Below are 18132 nucleotides of genomic sequence, written 5' to 3'. Positions count from 1 at the left end.
GCTGGTCCTCTGAAGTCAAAGGTGAGTTTGCTAGTGATCTCAGTAAAAGCAGAGACATTTCCTCTGCTCGCCTTCCACTAGGCAGAGGTCAGAAGGCTGCTATCTGCCAGCATCTGTGGGACTTGTGTGCAACATGGCTTGTTTGCCTTGGGAGAATCCCAGCTTGTCCCTTCCAGCACGGATGTGAAACCAAGTACAAACAAGAGTGCAAAAGGTTATTTCTGTAGGAAGCACACTGACCCAGGAGGCAAAGAGCTACTGAAATGAGGTGACTGTGAAGGAAGAAGAAAATCAGGAGGGGTCAGACACAAGATGCGAATACTTTCCATGAAAGACTGAAATGGAAACAAAAAGCAAATCACGTGAGCCAAGCACAAAAAACAATGGTATAAGACGAAGACTCCAGCATTAATTCACACACTCATTCCCACCAGAATGTCAATGAGGAAATCAAACAATCCCCAAGCCACTACAATACCATGCCACTGAAAATGAGAGAGGTGTTCAGCAAAAATTAAACTCAACTTTTAAACCCATTACAGAGAACATTAACACCCCCCCAAGTTTACTTGAGTGAGAGCTGGAAAAGTTGCATGGGGGAAATTTTTCCAATCTCAGATCACCAAGACACCCTGAAGAGAGTTGTCCATAAGCTGATGCTGCCAAGTACCCCCAGATTCAGTTAATTTATCTCTTACTGCTAAACTGAGCCCCTTTAGCTGAGCTGTGCAACTCCCACCACCTTTGTCATTGATGAAAAATGTAAACCAAGGCTGGTGGACACAAACTCATGACCACAAGTACACATGGTTTAGACAGCTCATCTGAGTTTTGTTCAGCAAAGCAAAGCATATGATTAGATTATGGACCTCAGTTGAGTCCTACACTTTATCTCCGGTTGCCAGACAAGGCTGCGAGATCTCTTTCTAAGAAATGAAGACAGCAGGGACATCCAGGATGCTCTGAGAGCAGCCACCTTTGGGAATGATTTCTGGAGACCTCCTCATGTTACTGATTGAGATGGCCTGAAGAAGTCAGAGTCAAAATTAAGTCTAGGTGCCTGAAGCATAGATACATCCCGAAGGAGACTGCACAAATACATACCTGTTTCAGGTGCTTCTTCATCACTTTCATCTGGCTCTCCTCCTCTCTTGTGCCTAGTACACCAGCATGACCAGGCCACAGGCACTAAGGTGCAGGAGACCAGGTGATACCAGGTGAGAACATGCAGAGCACTAACTGTCATTATTGTCACTGTTAGTTCTGTCAATTCAGAGTGAATCACAACAACGCATCAGTAATGCTTCTCCTGCAAACATGGAAGCTGTTTCTGACCTGTAACACTGAGGATCCTGGGCACTGAGCTTTTAATTTACTCCTTTCACTCTGACCGATGTGTCTCTTTAGTCTGTTCTCACACATACACAGCTAGATATAATGCCATCTTTTTGTGATCTAAAAATAAACAGAAGCTGCCACAGCAGCAGTCTCTGCTTTTGTCTCAGCTTTTCTCACCAAATGCATCCCATAGGATCCTCAGAAGCAGGAAATGACCTGGACCTGGGAAGTGATTCACAGGAGAAGGAATCACTTTTGGATCCAGCAGGGCTCATTATCTTGGACTTTATTTCAAACAACCGTATTAGTTAGATGTTAGGCAGAAGTTTTTCTTTTTACTTAGAGGATGGTGAGACAGAACTGTGGATGTGCCATTGCTGGAGGCATTCAAGGCCAGGTTGGACGGGGCCCTGGGCAGCCAGATCTGATGGGTAGCAACCTGCCCACAGCGGGGGTTTGGAACTAAAAGATCTGTAAGGACCCCTCCAACCTAAACCATTCTATGACTTAGAATAAAGAAAACCGTAATTGTCAAGGATATGACAACTGCAAGGATACAAGATCACAGTATTCCAATCTACTGTTCCTAGAGCAGAGCTTACTTCCACCTGCAAGCTCTTCAGTCTCTGGCTCCTCAAGCAACTGTTGCACAGCACCTGCACAGATTCTTGGGCTCATCTGCCACGTTAGGGCTTACAGGATCTACTAAGGTCCCTGGGGTGAACAACCACATAGCAATGCCTGGTCTTGCTGAATACCCACGACTTCTGTTTCACACACTTTGCGGCTTTCAACTAACTGCCCAACTCCACCCTGCAGATCCACATTGCCAATAAATGCGTATGTCAACATGGAAGTCTTTGCTCAACAACCAGTGGATGGACAAAAAATAAATCACTGAGCTAAATGTCACCACTTCATTAACCACAGATTTTGGAATATATTAACAGTGTGGATGAACATTTTCTGATTTAAATGTAAGGAGGCAGAAAATTGAAGTTGGACTGGTACAATGAATTGAGGAAGGTCACACAAGCAAGCCACGGCCCACAGGATTCAGAATTCAGCTCTCTTGGCTCCTGTACTTGTGTAAATGCAGAAGTCACAAAGGTCCTTGCTAGCAGTGGGATCGTACATGTTCCAACAAATGCTGAGAGGATTTCTGTGTACACACAGGAGGAAGGGCAGACTTGTTATTCATAAACAGGTATGCTATCCCCCATCTTCAGTGTAACAGTTATAAAGTATGTTACTGGACGTGACTGAGGCCACCAACAGCCAGAGAAAACCAACCACTATCTCAGCAACAGAGGAAGAGGAAGCTTCAACGGAGCAAATGGCAGCTTTCATCACCTCCTGAGCCCCTGCGGGAGTCAGCTTCAATTAGACACTCTTTCCCCCCGCAGGGAGCATGGTTTTGTAGACAGTGTCATGTAATTCACTTATCAAAAGGGGCAGTCAACTTTGCATCCCTTCTACACACTGAAATGGTATGTGATCTGCAGTAACAAACTCAAAATACACACAACAAAGGTAGTTTTTAAAATACGTTAACCGTCTGGCATACACCAAAGATTACAATAAACCACAACTGTTCCAGACTAACACAGGTTTAAAGCTCACTAAGAACTATATTACTGAGACTGAACAGTAAGCAAACACTGGAGAAAGAGCGACATATAACTGATTCCCCTGTATAGCTCTTCCCCACATAATTTCAGTGCCCCTTCCTCTGATACTCACCAGCCTTGCACAAAATCATGAAAATTAACTGTGGCTGGAGGCTTCCAGGAGCAGCTCCCACCTGCCCTGTCCCTGCATGGACAACCACGACACAGAGCCTCCTGCTCAGACACTGGCTGCTGAAGGAAGCCCCCCCACGGCTCACAGCCCCAAGTCTAAATGACACAGTGAATTTAACAGCTTAGGAACACAACCGCTCTGGGTAAAAATCCTCCAAGAGCCCTGGGGGTTATTCTAGCCCAGGCAGAGGCTGAGCTAAAATGCTAAGTTGACGCAGGTTAGCTCCACGTTTAGAAAAAAAAACAACAAAGGGAGCTTTTCTACCTGCCTTTCTTAGCTCTGAAGCATTCCCAGATCTGCTAGGCCTTTATCAAGATGCAAGATGCTGATTTGCAATGGCATTCAACAATTTAAAACACAAGGAAGGCAAAACATCCTGCCAGGCACCATCAGTCTCATCTCTGCACAGACCAGAAGCAGCAACGTGTGTCAGCCGGGAGGGGCAAGATCAGCACAGCAACAATAAATCCTCAGTTTGCTAAATTCACATTACAATAGAATTAAAAGATTAAAATAGAAACAAAATCATTTAAAAATGTAACATGTCCTTTCAATAACAAATAACCGAATCTCTCTTCTCATATATTATTTAAGAGGCATCAGGAATCCTCTCAGTTCTATAAAGAGATCTGGAGATTCCTTAACAGTAGCCAGTGCTCACACTGATACAGGTGAATCTAACCAATTACATCCAAGAAGAACATATCCATTTGATGCGTCTCAGCACAGGAAAAAGCTCCTGCTCCTTAATTGACCACCCTGAAACAAAATCACCAGTATGCAGGAGAGCAAAGGACGAGGCAACCAACTTCTTCACTGCTGTGAATCGTCATCCAGGCAAGGTACCATAAGACACTGCAGCCTTCAACACATCAGAGGCAGCCACTCTTTTTTTTTTTTTATCAGATAGTGACAGATCAAAGGATGAAATGTGCAAATTTCTGCTGTAACTTTTACTTTCACTACAGCCCTTTTAATTCTGAATGAGGTCATGTTGTCAGATCAGCACACGTTCCACGTCAGACACTTCCATGTCTTCCTGGCTGTTAATTAACTCCACCGCTGGGCGCGGCAGCCTTTGATATCTGCATCTTGGATGAAATTGGCACTGGTGCAGGGGAGCTGATGGAGGAAGAAGTTGCTGAAGTTCCTGCTCCACTTGAGTGCCTGCCTTCACAGATGATATTGACCTAGATTCCCATAAGCCTCTTTCAGTGAGGAACCATCTACAAATACTACTCTATTCAGTTACTGCTTGTTTTTTGCTGTTTGCTTTTTCCTTATTAAAACCTGTTTTTAAGCTCAGTTCTGTTCAGGTGCACATACATGCAGCAGCAGCTCTTTTTCCTCAAAAGACAAGTTTCCTCAATGAACTCCTAATTGTATCTGCTGATTTTTCAAATAACCTCCTCATAAGTGATAATCTTGTTGATAACCAGTAGCAAACAGTACTCACAGAACTCTCTTAGTATTTACACACTGCCACTCAGTCATTATTGATTACTGTGCCAGTTGCACAGCCTCTGGACAAGACGATCCACAAATGTGTCAGAAGCTGGTCTTCACACCCAGGTACTAAGAATGGTGCCAGGTTTGCAGAGAACAAAGACTGCAGCACCTGCAGCACAGGGCAGAGCAGTGCCACCTCCTACATGCAGCCACCCCAGGGGGTGTCAGCGTGAGTCTGCAGCAACAAGCTCCTGTGAACCAGAGTGCATTGAGACAGCTCCTGAGCCAGGAGATGTCTACTCCAGGCCAAGGATGTGGGGAGTCTGTTACACAGGTAAAACACAGCGTGGCGGTGAGCAACACCACATGCTATTTAATGATTCTCTTTTTTTCTATACATTTACAAACATAACAAGATATATTGAGTTCTCAGCATGCCATGTCCCCCCTGTACCAGTGAGGCACCTTCTGGCACAAAGGGCACCAGGCACAGCAATCCTTGAGGCCCAAGCCCTGCCTCGTGCCACCACCATCATGGCAACTCGATGCACCTTGTCCTGCCTCACATCCATAGGATCTGGAAATTTGTCATGTCACTGTAAATAAAAGGCACCTCATAAGACTGCTTGCAACCTCTCTCTGGCTTACCTTAGTCAACACAAGAAAGGAAAGCAAAGACATCACTGGAGGCATTTTGTACCATCTTTCACTTCCCTGATGTGGTCTTGTCTCAGTGTTACTGCTGTTCTGCATATGTTTGACAGCTTTGCCTGATCTGAATGCCTGGGTCATTGCTTCTTGCCGGCCAACAAAGCACTCCTGCCATGTCAGCAGTGGATAAGACCCCAGGAAATAACTGACTAATATGGGATGAAGTCTTTCTTTTTTGACAAACCACACCTATTTGAAAGCCATGCTAGGGCTCAGTATCCTGACACATCTCTTTACAAATTCAAGGTATGATGAAGAAGCCAGAGCGCTGTGAACCCTGGCATTTGTTGCTCTCCCTTCCCCTCTCAAGGACTCTGGAATCCTTGCCAGGATTTGCTACTTGCAGATTTAAGATCACTTAGGCCTTCACATATATTTTAAATGTGAATATTTAATTAGCTTTAAGTCTGATTTGTGTCTTGAAATTTAATGTGGCCAAGAAAACAGACCTGGTCAGAAACACCATTAGAGCTTCCAAAGTTCACACAGAGCAGTTGGGTACTGAGAGAGACCATGCAGTACTTGTGTTAAGACTGCTAACTACATCCTCCCCAGAGCAATGCCCCTGCGGCATGGCTGACAGCCAAGATGAACAAGATATTCAAGCTGATTAACCAGTACTGCTCAGGGACTGGGATTACAATCCACTGTTAAGTAACTTGAGAAGTTTCCACCACCAGATACAACTGGCAAAGTCTACCAAGATCCCAGCGTCTTTGTGCTTGGCAGGAGCATTCCTACTTTCAGGCTTGGGCAAGAAAAGGCAAAAGCTGGTGCTGTGAGCAGAACAAGGGAGAGCATTTACCAACCTAGGCAGCAGAGAACAACATTCCACTGAATACAAGAAGGATCCACCTACCTAATAATTATGTGGTCTGTTAGTTTACAGAATACACCAATTAAAACGGCTTTGTGTGGAATTCACACACTGTTACCTCTCTATCTTTTAAGTCGTTGAAAGGATTCCAAATCCCTATCCCAGAAAAACTGCAAAACACCTCCCCATAGGCACAGGTGTTCCCCAGAGGCCAAGGGAGGCCCAGGAGCCTCCATAAGCTCCTCACATGCATAGCAAGCAGCAGTCTCAACAACTTTATCCTTCCTGACCTTTCCCTTTACTTTTCAGTAAAATGAACCAAGTTAAGCAGGCTGGTATTTACAAGAATAACTCACCTTGCTGGACCTCTTCACCTTCTCTTTAGCACCTCCTCAGTCAACCTTTTCATGTTAATTTTTTTCCCTTTTTTGTCCTTCAATTAACATGTAAGAGTCAAACCTGATCCAGCAACTACATGAATAATTAGACAGGCTTTGCATTTCCTCATATCTTTGTAAAATCTGTCATCCCACAGCAGGCTGATCCTTCGGAAGAACTGTAGCCAAGTCAGACTTGGTAATGCAGCAGCACTTAAGGCACAGCCAGGTCACACCACCCAGGGAGGTTTAAAAGTTGAAACAACACTCTGAACTGAGACTATGATGGAAATGCAAACCATATGAGGATGAGACAAAAGCATTTAACCTCTCTGGAAAATGAGTCTTCAGGATAACCACATTCAAAACATACTTATGTAGGGAAATCTGGAGATGAGTAAACATGGAATATAACCAGCCCTGCATTTGAAGGGAGGTGTGAACGCTCCACGCCACACAGACCACTCCTGCCATACTGCTCCTGCAGGACTATCACTGTCACAAGGTGAAAGCAAATCGCAAGCATTTGTTGCTAAGCCACTGCAGTGTGTAGTGCATCTATTTTTGCAGACTGAGTACCAAGGTGCTCATGTTCTCAGAGAAGAGCTGGGAAAAGAAAGGACAGCAGACATGGGGATACTTCGGGAAGAGACAGCAAAGGCATGACTGAATTATGGGGAAAAAAATATGTGCATGTGGAATGCAGAAGCTTTGCAGGTACTCGCAAACTTCACTGTATACTAGCTTAAGACTAACAGAGCTTAAACCGTCACACAAATATTTTGGCAACAATTGTATGACATGAGGTAGAATACATTGTTACAGTCATGCTTAATTACACCAGGTGTCCTCTTGAAGATGCCATGCTGCTCTGGGGTCTTCTGTAGCGTGCCAAGCAACAAAGCCATCGTTCCTGCCTAACTACAGGAAAAAGGACCCGTGTGAAAACAAGCACATCTTACTTACTAGATGGTTTCAGAGTACTGTACAACTCACACTAAAAACAGTACCATACTGTGATATAATAACTGTGTGAAAGGACCCGCTTCTTTCAAAGGACCAGCAGCATCTCTTCACAGGGTACCACTGTGAGTAAGGATCCTGGACTAATAATCACTGTCAGATATGTTGCTTGTCTTCCTAAAGAAAATTGATACCTCATTATAGGTGTGAAATTCAGCTCAGCTGAGGTGAATCCAGGTGAGAATTCATCTGTCTGCACGTACGTGTCTCAGAAATCTGGCTTTTACCTCCCCAAGAAGCCTCAAGGTGTCCATTTGGGGTTCTGCCACCCAAACGAGAGGTCTCCAGTAACCAAAGGTTGATTATTCCATTGTCACAAATAACTGTGACAAAGAAGTATTAGTGGAAATGGTGGCCCAGAACCAGAATTTGTGCAGTTTCACACCACTGTACCTGAGCCAGCACTGATGATGACTACATCATAAATTTGTGGATTTCTCCCTCAAAGAGTGACTTGCATTAGCAATTCAACAATTGCAAGCCTTCTGCATGCAGCAAACTTTCACTTTATACATCTAATTAGCATTAATTTAAATGCAAGATAATTAGCAAATGAACTGATGGACAGGTGATGAAATGATCACTGAAAATTTAACCACTTGGTCTTATAGTCAGATGGTATGAAAAGCAGCACACAGAAATAGTTGGGAGTCACAATAAGACACACTAATAAGAATACACAGCACCAGAAGAAAAATTTTATCACGCGCAGCCAAGTATTTAGAAATCATGAACGTATTTCAGAGCAGTGACCAAACTCAAACGTGTTTTTCTCCTTCTGAAGACCAAAATAGTAAATGCCACTTTGTCTTCTCACGGTTTGCTATAAATAAGTCTATATGTAGATAAACTGACTAACAAGATAGTTGGCATCAACAAAAGGCAAGTACCTGAGGACATTGTTGCTAGACTTTGTATGTGCTGATCATGAAGCCCAGGAAAATATGGTTGCACACATAATACATCCACGTAAGAGCACTAAGTCTGAATCACACTCAGTGCACACAAATCTCACACGGCTTACTTGCCAAGCTTTGGGCGCTCTGGTGAATCCCACAATTTCCATGCCCAATCAAACACCTCCTGGCAGCCCATGGCAGATATTCACCTCAGGAAAGAGCATAGTTTTGCAGGCTACAACATTTTTTTTAATTTTCTTTCCCCAAAAAACATTCATAAAAACTCAGAAAGCAGTCATTAAAGCAATGCTTTGCACAGGTAACAGATGCTGAGCACCTCAGTCACAGAACACTTGGGAGCAAATCCCACAGGAGAGGCAGAGGGAGCAGACAGGAGGGCCCCAGGAGGGGCAGCATCCAGCATCACCCCACGCCAGCTCTACATGAATCCTGCCTGCACATATCTACACGTGTTGACCCAAAAGCCAACACACGGGGAGAAATGAGAGGTGCCTACACACTCACGTACCCACAGGAAACCCTTCACTCAGTGATACATGCAATTAGCTATTTTAACACCGACTAAACAATACCTCATGAAAATGTACTGTGAATTTGTGGCGAACCCAAGCGAAGCAGTTTGGCAGAGTCTTTAGGTAACAAATGGTTCCCTGCACCATGGCTCATGTGAGGTGATAAACACATTTCTTGCTACCCTTGCACTTCAGTGGTATAAGTACAAAAAGAAAAACGAAAGTACAGAAATAGAGGAGTACAGAAATAAAAATGAAAGCAAGACTGCATTTGAGATCATAATGACTAATTACACTGTGAAATAACAATTATTCTGCCTATTGTAATTACACTGTGCTTTTCAATATTACTGACTGTGTGTGTAATACTACTTTACACAACATGGGTTCAAACAGAAATACATAACATTTTAATAATAAACATCAAGAATAGACTTGTTAGATTGCCATTGAGTTGTTCTGTCCCTGTTCTTACCAATATCTTTATGTTCTGGTAAACAGCTTGTCCTTCTGATGGGTATTACTAATCTGTAATCACGTTTATATAAACTAAAGGAAGAAAATAACATTGTTTTGATTTGCTCTCATTACAAACCTACTAAAAAATACTCCAGGGTATTTTGGAACATGAAGAATGTCAGCAGTTATGATTTTTATAAAATGTACTCCAATCTTACACTCTGTTACTATTTCATGATTTTGCCTGGAGCTTTTTTTTTTACTGCATCCTCTCTCTGTATTCAAAGTTCACCTATTGCAATGAATATTTATAAATAATACATTAATTAAATATGCCTTTCCTTCACTATCCTAGGAAGACTGTTAATCATCTGGCAAGCACGCGAGCACAACACATTATTGCTCATGGGCACAAACTTGCAGGAAAAGCTGACTACTGTTGCACATCAGAACTGCCTCCAACAACCCCAAGCACGTGAAAAAGCTTCCTCCCAGAGATGCTTTGCCTTTCTCTCACCTCACCCAGTGATGATGCATCTGCTAGATGCTGCAAGGCTGCTTTTATTTTCTTACCTCACTATGCCAACAGCTGGTGAAATGCATCTGTAGTGACCTCCTGAGACTGGGCATACACAAGACACCTCAGTTTATTGGGGAAGGGTTGTTAGTCTCTCCACACCAACACCTCCCAGAGAGCTCTTATCAGCAAACTGGGGAGAATCAGTGCTAAACACGAGCTGCAGCTGCAACCCCAGTAGGTTTGTTAGGGGCAGGGTTACTGAAATATGGTATTTTTTAAGAGAACAAAAGAAGTTTAAAAAAAGGAACAATCACCAACTGTTTCATATCAAACACCTGAAGTACAAACATGTTCTTCTTTGCCTCCCGTCACTGCTGAATTGGACTTCAGTCAAAATGAAAAGGTGTTTTGTGTGTTCTTCCATCAGTAGTAGCTGCAACTTACACTGCTGGTACTTCAATATGTAAGTAAATAAACCCAAGAGGCTACGGCTTAGAAACTATTCACAATTTATTCCTTGACCTTGACTAAATGTTCATAATGTTCTTTGACACATGAAAGTATGTGTTAGGCAGCAAATATTTTTCATGGGAAATGTTTCCCTGATACCCCATTCACACTCTCATTAATCACAGATCACCACAACGGTCTGATCTTCTAATCTGACAAGCATCTAAAAATGCAGAAGTTTAGAGTAGCCCTGACTGTGCAAACAATGACTGAATGTGAGGTGTTTATTTTACCTAACACAACTAAAGGCATTCAGAATGATGTATCGTGCCTAGTGCACTTTTTTATTCTCTGTAGCTACTCACCTTAATTACACTGCTTGGAAAAGGTCAGCTCCTTCCATCACATTTGAATTGGCTGCCTTTTCTCTTCATCAGAGGTTCTATTAACCGTGCCTATGCTGACTGCATTAGCCTTTTCCCCTCCCTCTCTCACAGTGAATCAAGATACCACAAGTGCCCCCCATATCTTCTAGTGCTTTCTTCACATCACCACCCTCTCCCACCCATTTCTGCCCCTCAGAGTCTCCATTCCCAATTCCTTTTTGTCAGTGCTCTTTCCATCTCTAAGAGGCTGAGGCCTGCAACCTCCTACTGCTCTTGCATGTCATGTTTTGATGTCTATTTGATTAGTGACCTCATAAAAATTCCCTCTGCCCTGTGAAGGGAAAGGTTCTGGAAGGCTAGGGACAGGGCAGCCCACTTAATGGGAGCTGAAGGGAGCAAGTTGGCAGGGATGGAGCAAGGGGACATGAGTGAGCAAAGTGTTATTCTATCAGAGCAAGGTGGGAAATGAGGCTGTGAAGCAAGCTGTGAGCTGAATGCTGATAACCTGAATGCCTTGCTCAAGTCCTCTCCTTGCCATTTGATGGGGCCACACCAGATCCTCTCCTCTTTCCATCATAGGCTGTGCCAGGGCATCCTCACCCAGGCCCAGATGTCCAGCTGCCATGGCAATTTAAGGCTGTCAGTGCTGAACCTGTCAATGAATCCTGGAGAGCTAAGTGCTCAGTGCAGAGCATGTCACAGCACTGCCAGGATGGAATCTCTTTCAGTCATTCACATGGTGCTTCACTTTTGAAACACATCCCTGACATCTGCAGGACCTATAATATTTGTCAGGTGTTATTTTTGTAACAGCCTACCCCATTCACCAGCTTACCCAAGAGACACTCTTGTCCTCATATTACAAATGAAGTGTGTAAAAACCAGTGTCAGGTGACGTTCAGGGTGTGTGAAGGCAGAACAGGCAAATGAAATCAGGTCCATGAGCACGCAAACTAATGAGCTATGTTTCCTCCTTTGTTTGGGCTTACATGAATTCCTCTCCATAACTTCCAAACCACAGTTGTGATTAAATATATATAATAACACTCAGTAATTGGGAGTAATTTATACATTCCATTAAAACAAAATGCATCTCCAATATTATTAAGACAGTACCAACAGACAAGCTAAGAAGACCGAAGATTTGTTAATAGGAGGCATGAGGCGGTGTTTTCTGTGCTTACCTTCAGCACTGTGATATTCCATGCAAAGCTTTCAATGGCTTTGCTTAATTTTCTTCCTTTCAAACCTTCCTTTGTCCCGAGGTTATGAAGCTCTTCATGGAATTCCATTCCTAAAAAAACAGATCACTGCATCACCCTCTGTATCATTGATTCCCCCACAAAACATTCAGTGAGCATTTTTCTCCTCACAACTGCTGCTTCCTACATCCTGTTCCTTTTCCCCATCAGAATGCTGATCCTGGAGAGCACCTTTCAGAACAGAAGTGTTACGTGTAACCTTGCACGCGCCTGATCCCTGCACAAAAACTCCTCCAGTGCTTCTGCTTGCAGTCTGCTTTGCTGAAATACTGTGACAACAGGCTATCATTTGTCACTCTCCTTCAATGGATGACTGGGAGGCAACCTGGCAGATATCAGAAGATACCTGTGCAGCACAGCAAATACAGGCTCGGGTGCACAGCTTCTTATTAATCTTAATCACAGACACATGGAAAAACCCTTGTACTCCACAATACCAATTTCATGAATGCACACTGCTAATGGTAGGATTGCTGTTCCTGCAGCCTGCAGAATGGAGACTTCCAACCACAGCCCTGGCAACCGTGACGTTTCATTGCTGGATACTAGAACTGGAGAAATCTAGGAGCAGATTAAAAACCATAATGATTCTGATCAGCTCACCAATTCTATGAGATTTGCACAGTTGTATGCAAACATTTCTCTAAGGTTGCTGAGAATGAAGAGAAAAAAAATGGAGAAATAGCTGCTTGTGTTCCATTAATTTTTACTTTACAAAGGCCTAATTGGCACTAAATCACTCAAAAACATCTGAAGCCCATTCTAGCTGAAGAAACCAATCTCCAGTTTCGTAGCTCTCCCTCCCCTACTGTTTTAATGCAAACATCATTCACAAGTTCGAGCTTTGTTGAAATCACATCAAAGAAACCCCTCTGACACCTGACAGAGAACACCTGCACAGAACAGCTATTTTAGCATGGCTGCTGAAGGAGACAGCTCCTGATGCCCCAAGGCAGGCTTGCAGTCAGCACCAGTCTGCCCAGTGCTCTTCCTGAAAACTGGCAATAGCCTTCCTCTTACCCTGGACCCAATCTGGAGGCGTCTTGAGCCACAGCTTGAGAAATACTGAAGGAGTTCAACCTTGCACAATGCAAGGCTTATCTGCTGCTTATTCTCCAGAACTTCACTTGTTCACAGACTTTCCAGGAAGATAACAGAGCTCCTGCAACACTTCCTTTGGAAAATGGTCTAAATAATTGCACCTCAAGCAAGATTCCCCTGTAAGCTGCCTCGTGCTAACAGACTTACAAATCACATAACCCGAATAAGAGAAAGGAAATAGTCAGGTGACTTGCTTTGTCCTCTGAAGTACTAGGAAGGTCTATAGTGCCCAGTCCCACTTAAGACAGCCCTGCCTTTACATAGCATACTTTATTTTTCCCCCAAAACTCACTTCCTCACCCGTTGACTGGAGATGATGCTACCCTACATAGAGGCAGCTGCTAATGCCTGTTGAACGGTGGGAAGAAGCATCAATACCACACATGAAAAATAAATAAATAGAACCACAAATCAGAACCTGAGAAGTCATCTGGGGTCCTGTGGAACATGCCTGGGTCAAACCAGGGTGGGAATGTACTTGCAAAGGGAGTAGGGATTGGGCTGAGGTTGGTGAAGGACAATGTCATAGGCAATTTTACCTCTAACATCTTAACCGGAGGAGCCAAGGCACAACAAAGACGAAGCCCTTCAAATATAGAAAGATGTACCACCTCTCCTCCATTTGCTACCACAGCTCTGGCCACTGCTCTAGAGCTGTGAATTTCAAAGAATAAATACTGGGTTCCAGCCTGCTCTTATAACACTTAAAAACAAGTTTAATCAGTTTTCAAGTTTCCTCTAACTAAAAGATGAGTTAAAAAAGATGAATTAAAGCATTTACTACAAAGCTCCAGTTTCATTCATTATTTACATTTAATAGAAGCAAATGTGTGTAGATTGTCTCACTTGCCAAATCCAAAAGTGACTATTGGAAAAAACAGTACTTAAAATTGTTATGGTCACAAAAGACTACATCTGAGACCATGAATTAAGTACTGTAGCTACTGTTTTTGCATTACTGAGCTTAGGAGTTCACTGCAGGTTACAAAAGGTGCAACTATACAAATAAATTGACTGAAAGCAGATTTTATTTCCTCAGTGTAAACCCATAAATTCACTGCATGAATTTATTCAGCATGGTTTCTGATACATGAAAGCTGATGGATTTAGTTGTAGAGGATTAAGATCTTAACACTGCCAAATGTGAAGACTTATCTCTCTAGCAGAGATTATTTTTGTGTATCATTGTAAAGTACAGAAAACATGTCCCAGTTAGGAGTCTGGGTTGCTGTCCTGAATAAGAGATGAAGGGGTTTGCATGAATAAGATGAGCTGTGAATCACAGACATTTTAGTAACTCCTACCATCCTGGAAAAGGAGTGTGAGCATGTGGCAGAGCAAACAGCATATGGGTGGCCACTTTGGAAACCATCTCCTCTTTTTTACTGATATATGCAAAACAGAGTCCCAGCTCAGGCAGAGACATCCAATAGAACATAACAGCAGTGCACGATCTGCTTTAAGCCCACTTACACTGCTTTGTGGCCACATGGATTCAATTTATGCAACAGAATTCTATTGGTGCAAGTTTCCAAGATCTAAAGCAAACCTAAATGACAAAATTTAGTGATTTTAGAGCTTGGTCCTGTGGGTTTCAAAACCTTTTGCCTACAGTGTGCTTACGGGGATGACTGTGACAAGAGAACAGGGCTCAGTAAAGGCAGCATATCTTCTCACTCTTTTTAATTGAATTTCTTTCTGGTTCATTTGACTAATTTAAATACTGTCAGACATTTCAGGTCTGCAGACCAAATGGAGAAATAGATTTTGAGATGAAAGCTGAGCTTTCTTCCCTGATCTACACATCCACTGCTGCTGGAGGATGAGCCTTCAGGAGGGCAGAGCCTCCTAAGGAAGACCAGGACGCTCACTTAACTATCAGGTGAAAGATGATGCACAGTCACAAACTGTAAGAAAATTACAGCAGGTTGTTTCCCATCTCCCATCCAGAACTGCACATTAGAGAAGGATTACCTGTTTTCTGACACTGAACGATCTTGTCGTGAGTGATGTCTGCCGTCTCAATAAGAACCCTGCTCTCCTGAATCATCTGTCAGAAAATAAATGAAAAACAACAGCATTACTAGTGTCTTCTGCAACATCCCATCCACAAAAAGCAACAAAGGTAAAACTCAGGAAGAGCTCTGTTCTGCATACAAAACCGTAAAGATTGGATCACTGCTTCATACCAGGTCCCCTAGATCTATATTAAGCTAAGTGACAGTTGCTCAGGAGATGTTTTGTTCCAGAAATGAAAGAACAGCTGTTTTACATCAGTGAGACATACTGTAAATAATGTGAAGTGATTTCAGGAGAAAGCAGAGTTAGCAGACAAACAGAACTCATTCTATGTGAAACTATGCCCTTTCTAATTAGTACATTCCTTGAAATGGATGAAGTAAATACAGTCCTTAGCATAAGCTGTTATCAAAAATGTCACCAAGACATGAGTAGTGCTGATCTCGAGAGGTACTTAAGCCTGTGTGTAACTTTATGCAGTACAGTGATTCCAACAGTTCAGTTGCTTGAGGTTCTCTTTGAAGAAATTCAGACTGAAATCATACAGCTTTCAGCATCTCGGTGTTGATGTTGAAGGGAGAGCAAGAAGTCAGCCAGGTAGTTTCAGCAGGACTACTCACAAGTTTCAAGAGAGATCCTAATTTGTGCAGCTTCCTAGAGTAAGCCTTAAGAAAAATACAGATGAAATGTCCATTATGTGGCACGTTTCCTGAGCTGAGCCTCTTGCAGCTACTATTCTCCTTTGACATTAGCAATCCTTTCAAAGCTCTTCAGAAGCCCAGGCAAGCAAACAAATCGTTTCGGTGCTTATTCTGTGAAATTGCAGAAGGTAGCACATACGTCTGTTACAGAAAGAAAGAACATGTTGTATAGCAAATTATGCCTGAGAATAATCTCACTCTCCTGGGACTTACATCACGAAACCCAGGCAGAATGAAAGCAGTGCCAATTAGAAATGAAGCAAAGTACTGCTTAATTTCTGAAAATACAGAAACCATCACCGGAAAGCTCTGCCAAAGAGCTACAACTGTAAAAAGCATCCCTACTGTCAAATGCACAAATTTGAAAACACAACCAGTCAGTTGCACTGATTTTGGTGGAAGCATTATGAAGCCAACCCTCACAAATTAGCATGCCTTGCTGTTTTAGATACAAGGGAGGAGATATTTCCACACATCACACACAAACTCTGAAGTCTTGGAGAAATTCAGATCCAAATTTTGCTGCTTATGCCATCTCATTGCTAAATAAAGGTATTAAGAAAGGCTTACTTTAATAAAAATGTCTACGCCTTTACTTCAACGTAAACAAAAACATGAGAAAAATAAAATCCATTACCGGATTCACAAGCAGAAAGAAAGAGGCCTGATACATCTATAAGAGTGCAAAATTATTTTTCAACAGCAGATGCCCAGTAGATATGCCTGAGAGTTACATGACTTTAGGTAGTATCCTTTGCCTTTCACTGTGTGTTACTTGCCTGTTCATGCATCGTGTTGATTTTTTGCTCTTTGGTATTTTCACTTGTCATCTGGAAAGAAATGACAATTTCTACCCACCCTCTGGCTTTTGTGTGCTGCAGCATGCAGTTAGTTTGCACAGAAGGAGACGTTCATTTGCCAACTACATGTGCTGCAGCCAGTCTGAACAGAAAAGAGACTCACTAAGGAGGCAGCCAGAGGCCTGACATGCATCTCATAGGTATGCAGACCTGGTGCCTGCAGCCAGGCACTGCTGGCCACATCCCTGTCACCCCAGTGCAGGTCTGCAGCTACAATTCCTCTGTAGCAGCATCAGGGAGCAGCCCAGTGAGATCAGCGCAACTCAGCCAACGTGTCTGACTCACGTACACAGATCAAGCAAGTACCTGACCTGGTTTCTGAGAGTCACAGCTGCAACACACAAAAAACAAGTCTGAGAATCGTGAGTTTTTACATGCAACTTGGTAACATGAGTTTGACCATATATTTCCCCAACTACTGGATCCATTCCCAGGAGCTTCTGGTACAGCTGTCTTTGGATTACCAAACGTGAAGGCATCACATTTGTTTCTAAAAGAAAAGTGGCAAGAGGATGTCAATTTTCCTTTACTGCAGAGCAGGTAGAGCGGCACTCCTCTCCTTTGATGCTGACATCAAAGTATCACGGCTCTCAGCAAGAACAATTAAAAACAGATCATGCAGCAGAATTTAAGCTGTTCCTGTCCTCTTACACAGTGGCATTCCTGACATAATAAACTGTTTTTGTCCTGTGACATATCCTGAGAACTAATTCAGAGCCCTTGGCTCAGTGACCAGGCTTAAATGATGCCCTTAGTTCATCACCTGGCATTTGCCCTCAGATGTTTCTCTAGGAAATAGCATTAGGAAGAAAGAATACAACCTGGCCCAATTACAGTACATGATTTTGGAGGGTCTACAGTGTCTTTACCAGGTGTGATAACACCAGGAAGGATCAGTACCTTCTGCACTGCAGGCCAGAAACTGCTCCCAGCAGAACCATGTCTGAAATTTCAGCAGTTCAAGCCAAAAATATGCTTCCCACCTATGCAGCAAAAGATCACAGAGACAGGTTAGTGTGAAGATGAAGCAAGAATGTTTGCTTCAAAGAACCAGAGATGGATTAATACAGACAGTAGCGTGACAGGTAAGTAACTGCTATCCAGGAATAAAATGATAGCACTGGGCTTTGGTTTTGTGGGTGTTGTTTTGTTTTGTTTTTTCCCTTTAAGTCTGTCTCAGTAGATACTCTTCAAAGGTTTTAAAGCAAATGCTGGGAACAGAACTTATACAATCCTCAAAAAAATAGTCAAACAGTATTGTGAAAATCCATGTCTCTTTTTCTCCTCTTGTATGTTTTCATTTACATGCATGGAAGCTCTGTGGGGAATATTTACAAAGTTATTCCTGTAAGGATCACCTAAAATGCTGTCACTGGTAACTGTTTACTGGAATTATTACTAATGATATCTCAGTACACAGTCTA

At 42.8% G+C, this 18132-nt stretch overlaps 1 protein-coding gene across 1 annotated transcript in view; it reads right to left on the bottom strand.

Moving 5' to 3' along the window:
* PLCL1 (phospholipase C like 1 (inactive)) overlaps positions 1-18132 on the bottom strand; it is a 185362-nt gene that overhangs the window by 9919 nt on the left and 157311 nt on the right. Inside the window, exons 4-5 of the mRNA XM_065751389.1 lie at positions 15103-15178; positions 11950-12059 (exon numbers count right to left, since the gene is read on the bottom strand). Of these exons, the coding sequence (XP_065607461.1) occupies positions 11950-12059; positions 15103-15178 (186 nt within the window). The remainder of the gene's footprint in view (positions 1-11949; positions 12060-15102; positions 15179-18132) is intronic.

This window comes from Cyrtonyx montezumae, unplaced genomic scaffold (genome assembly GCF_038088225.1).
Source record: "Cyrtonyx montezumae isolate F1298 unplaced genomic scaffold, pur_monq_1.0 scaffold_7, whole genome shotgun sequence".
Lineage (NCBI taxonomy): Eukaryota > Metazoa > Chordata > Aves > Galliformes > Odontophoridae > Cyrtonyx > Cyrtonyx montezumae.
Note: the sequence above shows the minus strand (reverse complement) of the source record. Positions and strands in the feature narration are given on the sequence as shown.